The sequence below is a fragment of the Crotalus tigris genome, unplaced genomic scaffold (genome assembly GCF_016545835.1).
Source record: "Crotalus tigris isolate CLP2741 ecotype Arizona unplaced genomic scaffold, ASM1654583v1 scf7180000024319.607755, whole genome shotgun sequence".
In the NCBI taxonomy this organism is placed as follows: domain Eukaryota; kingdom Metazoa; phylum Chordata; class Lepidosauria; order Squamata; family Viperidae; genus Crotalus; species Crotalus tigris.
In genome coordinates this window covers 420,990-431,346 of record NW_024100491.1, presented here as the reverse complement: position 1 = coordinate 431,346, position 10,357 = coordinate 420,990, and the positions used below count along the sequence as shown (strand labels likewise).

General features: G+C 32.6%; 1 protein-coding gene across 5 annotated transcripts in view; it reads right to left on the bottom strand.

Annotated features, from left to right (window-relative positions):
• Positions 1 to 2,071: 2,071 nt before the first annotated feature.
• Positions 2,072 to 10,357, bottom strand: part of ADD3 (adducin 3) — a 109,919-nt gene continuing 101,633 nt past the window's right edge. For 4 of the 5 annotated variants that reach the window (XM_039325170.1, XM_039325172.1, XM_039325169.1 and 1 more), the window contains 5 exons: positions 9,790 to 9,909; positions 8,635 to 8,721; positions 7,660 to 7,783; positions 5,359 to 5,454; positions 2,072 to 4,659 (listed from right to left, as the gene is read on the bottom strand). In XM_039325170.1, the coding sequence (XP_039181104.1) occupies positions 4,364 to 4,659; positions 5,359 to 5,454; positions 7,660 to 7,783; positions 8,635 to 8,721; positions 9,790 to 9,909 (723 nt within the window). In that variant the 3' untranslated portion in view covers positions 2,072 to 4,363. The remainder of the gene's footprint in view (positions 4,660 to 5,358; positions 5,455 to 7,659; positions 7,784 to 8,634; positions 8,722 to 9,789; positions 9,910 to 10,357) is intronic. The other variant, XM_039325173.1, reaches the window with a different exon arrangement.

Genomic DNA, 10,357 nt, shown 5'->3' with positions numbered 1-10,357 from the left:
AGATACTATGCTCTGCACATTATAGTAAGCCACAGATGAGGCTTTGTTGTGCTCCAAATGTTCCTGAACTATAGCTCCTAAATGAACATGCTTAATGGTGAGGGATACCGGGAACTGTAATTCAGCATGTTTAATATCCAAAGAAAATCACAGAAAACTAAATTAAGATTTTTTTCCAGAAAGAAATATATTTAATGCTATTGTATGTTACTGGCCTAAAATATGAATCATCCAAAAACTAAGGGAATTTTCTAATTATGTAATAATGCATGAAAAGTACCACTTAAAAGGAGCAAAATGAACCCTGAACATTCCAGATAATTATCTCCTCTAAACTGAAAAAAAAATATCTTAGAATCAGTGTTCACTCTTGGTGATCACTTAGACAAGTCCCTTGTAGTTTTCTTGGCAAGTTTTCAGAAGTGATTTACCATTGTCTCCTTCCCAGGTCTGGGAGCAGCAACTGGTTCATGGTCACCCAGCTAGTTTCATGGGTAAGGCAAAAGTAGAATTCATGGCCTTCCAGTTTGTAGCCTGGTGTCTTAACCATTACACCAAATTCACTCTAATCTTGGCATTATAATAAATAGTATGATTTGAATAGTCATCTGACTATTTTTTTCTATTATTTGGGCTATGCATAGGTGTATTTTTTTCTAGCTCATGTTTTCTCTACAATCTGGACTTTATTGAAGTACCAACAAGATAAAGTCCTTCTCCATTGTATCTAACAGATCTGTTTGGGGTTGTTTTTCTTCGCTCACAAAGAAATGCCCTGCTCCAAAAATATATTGTTTATATATTGGTATAAAATCTATATTAAATCTTGAGTCAGGGCTTGCCCCAATTTATCTATGAACTTGATTTCAAAGCTGTTTTTAATTGTGTCAAAACACACATAAAAATACTTTTATACAATAAACATAATTGTTTTAACTGCTAATAATTTTGCAGCAGATGTATTTCACATGCATTCTGCATTAGAATTGCAATGAATGTTTCAGTTTTAGTATTTTCCATGGCAGTATTTTGAAAATAGGCCTAAAAGTGGAGGCTGATGTAGCATGTTAACTATATCAGTTCTATCATCTTACAAGAGGCTAATATTCTATTCTAGTACCTAACAAAGTTAGTAAAACCAGCTTAATAATCTTTTTTTAAAAAACAAGCAAAATATCTCTATCGGTGTAGGAAGAGAGAGAAATCCTGAGAGAAACATTCCATTTCTGGGTTCCTAACTGAGAGGATAAACAGAGACATTAAAAAAAAAAAAGCCAACTGTTCTCTTTCATCTATTTGCAGTGCAGCTGGAATGATGCCCACAGAACTTCCATCAACATACTTTCTTTGAAAGCAGCTTGCTAATTGTCTTTCAAGGGATTAATTCCATATACATCAAAATTACAAACAGGAACCACTGCCACCTTCTGGTCGTGGCTGGCATAGCTCTGAACTATACAAATGCATCTGTGTGATAATAACATCACTACAATTACTACATTGATAGGGTACTTTGTAATTTGTTAACACCTGCTATGAATTTACATCAAAGTGGCAGGGATTGCACTAAAAGCACACAAAGTATTTTCCCTTTTTTCTTGCTTTAAAAATCCTGTTATACCTAAAATTCAAAATATCTAATCTGGTATGTATGTTTATTATATGATCTTATTCTAAGAAGTTATAATTTATTAATATGAATTCCTATGCATAGTAGGATTGTGAAAGATTTGCAAAGTATTTGGAATGTTTCTAACTACCTATAAGCATAGCATTTCTCTATTATTCATTAAAACAGCCTAATATTTTTGGATTTCCATATAAGAAATTCTCAAGAATGCACTCATTAACATTAATGCTATTCTTAAAATCAGGCTCTCATAGAAACCTGAAGAGGTAGGCTGCTTTAATGAAATTCAGAGAAGTATGCAAGATCTGAAGCAATTCTGAATAATTTTCTAAATTTGCACTTAAAAGAATAAGCTAGCTGCTTACAATTACATATTTTAAAAATTGCACATTATATACTCCTTTGCTGAAGAATGCCATGAAAAAGATATATTTACACTCATATACTTAAAATACTGTTTATTTGTGATTTAACATTAATTAGCATTACATCTATAAGCAATTTCCAACAACATTTATATATCTTTTTCCACAGGACACAGTTGGCTGGCTCATTCATATGCCAAAGCAAGGAAATAGAGGCATTAGCGAAAAAAGGTGCAAATAGTTCACGGTTGCATTTTTAAAAAATATTTATGCACATTGCATTCATTTAGATATAGATTTTAAAGTTATGAAAAGCATAGTTCACAGGTTACTGTTTCTACATATGTTGTAATACAACACAAAAAATGTAGAACATAAAAATTTAAGTAACTTAAGATAGTCCCACTATTTTTTTAAGAAAACACACCAATTCCAGTATTTTGAGATATTTAAAATATCATTTCCAGATTTATTTCTGCACTGCATTGCCACACTTACACAATCAAAGCTCACCAGCCCTGTAACATGCTATACTCAGTTTTTGCATGCCAAATCACATCCTGGCCATATTTAACCATCTATATATGGTAATATATTTCAACTGGCAATCTGGAAGTAACATTAACATTTAAGATATACTTTCTCTTGTGCCTATGGATGTAAAAAGGTCATAGTTCATTTTCATGTTTAGTGTGTATTTACAGATTTGTTTTCTTTTTCTGTTTAACTCAAAATAAAACTACCAGCAAGGACAAATGGCAGGATCAGCACTTACAAATCAGCACTAATTTGCTCTAAGATTCATTGAGAAGGCAAAATGTAGATTAAAATGATCCTATTAACCTCTATTGTAATTTTAAAATATAAAACAGATGTTCCATCAATTTAATAAAAATACCCCCAGTTCCATGACATATATTTTATGAAAAATAATCCACAACTACCCCTCATTTTTTCTCCATGCCCTTATTCTTTCCATCTCACTTTCCCTTTTCCAGTTTTGTCTCTCTTATTTGGTTATGGTCTTTTCCAGATGATCAGTTTATAGTGCAACATGAATGCAGCTGCATCCAAGTCATTTCATGGGAACTACATATCGTTGCACTCAAATGGCAATACAGCCTCATTCCAGCAACATAAACCCCTCCCAGTTACTGGGCTTACTGCTTTTCAGAGGACTATCCAAAAAGTGACTACAGGCCTGTCACAAGTACTACAGTATACTAATAGTGACATTTTGCTGCCTAGTGAGAATTTCATCCCCGGGTTTTGTCATTCTGTAGCCTCACCACCTGTATCTATCTCATACCTTGAGATTTCAACAGAAATTTCTGCAGAAATAATTAAGAAAGGCTAAATGAAACTAGGACACACTTCGAACTGATCTTCTGGAAGATCATATGTTATCAAGATTATTTTTCTTCATTCAATAATATTATGAGAAAAAAATATAGTAAGATTTAGAATTGAATCCAGTAAATTTTTACGCTCTTTATGTCTGATGTCAGAAATTCTGGATTCGTGAATTATATTTAAGTATATTCTATACCAAGCATCCTTGAATACATTCTACTGTTAAATGCTTGGTTTACATGCCTATAATACTTTATATTGAATGGTATACAAAAATTTCAACATATAAAATTCTTTTTCTGTTTTGCCATAGTTAAACGAAGTTATCAATGTTAAGTGTATAAAATCCCCTTTATTGAAAAATAAGGGCTTTCTCCCTGCCCCCAACTGATAGAATAAAAAAAAATTTCAAAAATTCTATCTTACTAAAATGAATATTTGGCAAAAGTTATTATTGATGAATGCAACCTTCACAGAGTCTGTAAAATTCCAAATGCAATTCCTTTTACAGTTTCGCCTTTTAAAATTATGTGCCGCTATATAATTAAATGACCAAGGTTTGTGAGGGTGTGATTAGAGAGATACCACCCTTTGAGGCAGGGACAAAATAAATGCCACAATCAAGATTATTCAAAAAACATCACCCAAATACATAATGTGGCAGTAGGTTAAAAACAAACACTATCTGATCATTCAATAGTGAAATTGCTGAAGACATTTTAATCAACAAAAATCTTCATGAGTAACTTGCTAGATAAGGATATCTGAAATTACTGTGGTATTATAGTGGACCAACTGCCAGTGTTAGTTTGTGGTGGAAATACTCAATACTTAAAATTCTCATAATTTTATTTGTACTAATTAAGAGATGAATTCTTCATTTAATTAATTAAAAACCCAGTTTCTATGTAATTGTTTCCAGTTCTGTACTTAGGTTAAGGCCCAGTTTCTTGCATAACCCTACTTGACCATTTTAACAACTGATTAGATGTATGACTAAAGTGTCAGTGAAACCTCAGGCCTCCACCTTTTCCTTCTTTTTGTTTTTTTTCAGGAAGGATGGAGTACGGAATTTCTTCTTCTTCTTTGATGGTGATTTGGAAGGAGAGCCTTCAGGAGAAAGGGTCTCTTCAATCTTCTCAGAAGTCTTAATTGTAATCTCTATATTCTCTATAGTACTAGTGGTTAACTGGCTGACTCTCTGGGCCAGATCCTCTTCCACATCATGTGCATCTTCTTTGCCATTCATGACAACAACTGGCAGTTCCAAAGAGGTGAGGTTAGAATCCTGTAGGTAATTGTCATTATTTTCTGGAGAAGGGAAAAAAGTGATTATTTTATTCTTTCTTGCAATGGTGGTTATTAGAACAGATGGTTGTGTAACATTCTAAACAGGACTAAATACTATCTTGAATTGGGAATTGTAGAAAATTATGACTTTGTAAAGTTTGGCAATCTGGGCTTCAGTTCCTTTTTTATCCCACCAGTTTTTCCCTTAAAGCTTCACTTTAAAGCGACATTAAGTAATATTAATATTTCTTGGGTGTCTGGAATAAGGTTTTTAACCAAGTTCCGGACACAATTGGACATACAGAATATACTTCTGACTAGAAGGTATACTCCGTCAAGTAACATCATTATCTGTTTGTTATGTTAAACTGGCATTATTAGACCAAGTTGTACTACATAATGCAGGGAACAAAGCATTTTTTAAAACAAACAAACAAAAAACTGTAATTAAAGCTAGGACATAAATTAATGGCTGAAATTTCTCTTTTAGGTAGCCTATTCTGAAAAATAAATGAGATTAGGCCAAATTACATAATAATTCATATGGATATTGTATTGGGCTTCACATATTACGAGTTTGACTATATTTTCTATGATCGATCTTTGGGATTAAGAAATAGACTATAAGGAAGGATTTACAGGCTCACAATATTGTGCATGGCAAATAGCATTTTATGCCTTCCAGAGTTGTAATATTGCACTTGACATTACATTATATACCTTCTAATTTGTCAGGGACATTTTGTGGGGACTGAGTTTGAGAGTTAATTTGGGAAACAGAGGACCCATCATCTGAGAATAATTCTTGATCAGCATCTGTAGGACAAGAGCCTGAGTTAGTAAAAGCCATGCCAAAATAAACACAACACACAAAAAAATCAGTACATATTAGTACATACAAAAATGCGAACAGTTTAGCCATGTTGACCTGATCATGCAAATGTTATAACATTGAATTAGATTATAAACTAATATTATTACCAATCTATGATTATTACATGTAGCGTATATCAAAGATGGATCCAAATAGTTAGAAGAAAGTATTCTATGAGAACATAGCTTCTTAAGTAACAATACTGTGATTAAAGTAGTCAAAACAATATATACAGTGTTAGTGTTGAAAATGCTAGTGAGACAACAGTAAATTAGTAATGCCCATATTATTAAAGAGCCTTATCAGATGCTTTGAATGAAAATGGGTGGAAAAAATGCCAAAATACAAGGATTTTTACCTTTGAATCTTTACGCTTTCAAAAATAAGAAATTGGAAGGTTAGAAGATTGCTTGCTATAAATGCAGGCAACAGAATATACAGCTATCAGACCATTTTGCTCAGGAATGATGTCTTTTAAAGATTAACATATCGGTTCAAGAATATCTAACTTTTATTCTGCTTTTTTGTACTTAATTGTACTTATGTGCTTTTATATTAGTAATATACAAAAGCAATACAAGTGTACAAGTCATTTATCCAGTCTTATATATTTCTGTATAATCCTATGTAAAGTGATAAATTATCTATGTTTATACCAGTTTTCAGAAAGAGAAAATAGTTTTAAATTTATCCTAAGGTTACTAGAAAGGTATTCCAAAAATGTGGGAATGAAATACAGACAATTAAAAAGGGAAGGCTGGGTCAAAGGCAATGTTGATTTGATCAAGGTAAATAAAGGAAATTGTAGTAGGTTTTTTTAAATCTGGAAAACATCTAAATGCAAGCATCATCATAATTTAATGAAGGTGGAAATGAAATGATGGAGAAGTTAGCTGCCAAGAGTTGAGAGAAAATAAACTGTAGGGTAGCCATCTCACCTAGAAGGTGAGTAGGAACAAGGTAAAAGTAAAAAAAACAAACAAACCATGGAATCAGTTGCTTTAATATACAACTGATATAAGCAGTGATCTGGATAATAAGTATGAGAGATTTATAGGTTTACTAATATATTTGACTTCATTATTTATATAAAAGGGTAAGTAAGTTACTGAGGTTTCAGTTAAAGTTACTGTAAATGCCGGTGTACAAGGCGACCCGGCGTATAAGACGACCCCCGTCTTTATAGCCGGGCCGCATTCCTAGAACGTCGTCTTATACGCCGGAAACTACCAGTATTTCCGGCGTATAAGACGACTCGGCGTATAAGATGACCCCCGTCTTTGGCGCCGATTTCAGCGCTCGCGGAAGTTGCCTTATATGCTGGCATTTACGGTATTTGTGATTTTTAACTGCACTGATCAAAACTGAATTTAAATATCTATAAACATGACCACACTGATGACAACATAAAAGGTATATCCCCCTCTTCCAAATCCTGAATAAATGGGGAAGGGGAGTTTCCTTGCAAAAAAAAAGGTCCACTTGATATTCGTCTGAAGGAGCAAAGTACTCCCACATAGGAGAAGGAACCTGGTCCCAACAAAAAGAGACATTTATCTTTTATATACATAGAGAAATCAAAGGAAGTTTTGTTAAGAAATGTGACAGTAGGAAGAGCTAAATTGTAAAGCCCACAAATTCTTCTATTCATTCAAACACGTCTAGTCTTATTTAATGCCATACTACGTTAGGAAATAAATTCTTGTCAAAACACATTTTGTGACTTACAGATTCAGTTTACTTATTATATTATGGGGAAAATGCAAATGTATCTTCTAACAATTCACTGTCAAGAAGATAAGATAATTTCATACATATTGGAATGTCCTGGAAACCAGAAATTTCTAACTTCTTGATTTATACTATATATTATGCAGATATTAGTCTATTAATCTAATTCATTCATCACTTCTACCCCAAGATAAAATATACATACATGCCCATTTCACATAAGACTCTTCTAAAAATGAGAATTCATTTTTAAGCACAAATAAAAAGATATATGAAAGGTAAAGCTGAAGCTGTCAATTAATATTATTCAATTTAAAGCTTTTAATTACATTAGTAATTCTGAATATTGATTTTTGAATTTAAACTAATTTCTTTAAAGCTTAACCTGGAGACAGAAACTCTGAGCTGACACCCACCCTCAGTGCCCTGTTGTTTGCGTTCGATTGTCTGCTTATACTCTTCCAGTTCCTTTTCGGTGAGATGACTGAATGGGTTGGGAGGCGCTGGTGGGGTATGCTCATCTTCTTCAAACTGCATAGGCTGGAAAAAAATGTTTTGTTAAAATGGAGAAGCAAAATTTATTTATATAATTATTTACTTACTGCATTTATATGCTACTGTAATTGCAATGTTTATATGCTACTGCAATACCTGATACAATATTTAGATATAACATAATAATATATATACACATAACATAGACACACAAACACACACACACACTATTCTCAACTGTTCATGCTGTGGGGATAACATCTTACAAAATAAGAAGAAAGAAAGAGACAGAATGACAATGACATTATGCATTTTTACGATTTAAAAAAAATGTCTGAAATCTACTTTTAACAACTGGTAAAAACGTAAGTGCACAATCCTATTTTTAATTAAAACACATTGCTTAAATTAGATGTATATGCCTTTGAGATCCTTATTTTGTGGCCCCCCAAATTTCCTAAATATTAACTGACCCATTTTCTGTTTTGCTTTATTTTTTATTTTTCCTAGGATATCAAAGAAATAGGATATCTTGATATGCTTACAATCTTAAAGGGCAAAAATAAAATATAGTGTGTTCTTCAGGTAAAATACATAAATTGTCAATATCCCATATCAATATAATTCTGTTGTCTGCTATAAAAATAAAAGAAAATGAAGGCTGCAAAACGATTGCCTCCATCCTGGGACAAATGACTGGTTCTCCAAACAACTTTAAATGTTTGTATATATAGAATTATTTATTCTGTAGAGGAATTGCATGAGTGGTATGTATGTTTATTTAAAGTATTTGCAATCTGGCTCTGTTTTTTATTGCAAAATAAAATGTTTGCTATTCTAATTACTGAATACAATTAAACAACATATTTTAAAATCCCAACAATGTATACACTTACAGCTGGCTTTTTATCCACTACAATTCCAGCAAGCAACTGAGATTGTGGACCTGCAGTCTTTAAGTCATATCGATTTTGTTCTCGGATCTGGAGATTAAAAAAAAGTTTTTGAAGTATCCAGTCCCAACAGAAGGCTTTCTGTATTCCTAAGTAATTACTTCATTAATTCAAGATCACGAGGCTTTATTCCATCTATTTAAATTCCTAATATTTCTGGGGTAATGTTTAGGGCTTCCATCTAAACATGCTAATGAATTATCACTCCTGAATTTCTTCTGCTCCAGAGTTTCTGCCACCATTAAGCAGATATTTTCAGTTTGACCAAGTTTAGCCACAAGAGCTTGCACTGCTGCAAGCTGTCATTAACTGTTCTTCTTTGAGAATGGCAAAACTGTCTTCTGTTGGCAACAGAGCATTTGTGAATCTGGACAAAATATTTTAAGCATAAAAGTACTCTAACTCTTCTGACCACAAAAAGTAATTCAAACACAAGCTTATTTGCAAGAGAAATCTGCATATCTAAACTTGATAAGATTCTAAGTTAGTATCTTGGTGATATCCTTTCCAAGTATGACAGCAACCTTTTTTGAACCCAGTCAACAATTTTGGAAGAGTGGTATAGCTCTTTTATTACTACCAGATGTTGAACAAAACACTCTCAGACCCTCTGCGTGAAATTTCATGTTTCTGGCAGAACAATCAAGGGTGGATCTTAAATTTGAGGAACATCAAATAAAGCATTAGAAAAAGCAGCCAGCAATTTGTGCTTACAAAGATTTCTTTAAAGTTATTCCTCACTGCCACTCTAAACTATATTAACTATACTGAAGCAAAGAAACAGAAATGTGCTACCACAACAGACTTTCTCTTGTGCAAACTACTTAGCTTGTTCTTTGAAAACCAAAAGAAACTTCAAAACAGCATACTGTTAAATCAGAGCAAAAGGAAGTAACATTACAAGACTTCTATATTTTCTTGAAACATAGAAATTCAAAGCAAAAGGGGCTCCCAGAATAGTAATATGGAGTATTCTGCTGTCCTCCAAGCTACCTTTGAAGCACCAGTAAAACTTAATACTAGGCAAACGGGATAACTTAACAAGTCTCTGTAGCAATTGTTATTAAGAAATAAATGTGGTCATGAAACAAAGCATACCCTGTTCCTCTTTTCCAACACATCACTTGGATTTGTATTCAGAGGAACAAACTGATTTGGATCTTCAATTTTTATTGGAGTTCCTCCACTAATCTTGGCCGAGTCTTCAGCTTTTATCCACTGGGAAAAGAGGAAAAAAGAGAAGATTTTAAGAAAACAGGAAAAGGAAATGAGTGCAATTTAATGACTAGAGAAGGCAAGGAGATTTTTGAGCAACTAACTTGTTATTTAAATGTGCAAAAATAATAAAGGAAAATAATCCCAAACCCTAACACTTAATGGTTAGGGTGATGGTACATATAGTATTTTATCAATAAACTTTTTCTTAAGTATCTTAAGTGTTATGATCCCTAGTTTGAATAATTTTGTGTAGCTCTAATCATCTGTAAAATATTTAATTTATGATATTAAAATAATAGTTGCTTTGTGCAATATGTAATCAGGAACAATCCTATTAGGAGAGACTAAAATGTATACTTATTAATTAATTAATTCCTTAGATAACTGTCTTCTTAATTTTGTTGTTTCCTTAAAGCAGTATTTTATTAAGCTACTTAATTAATTAAAA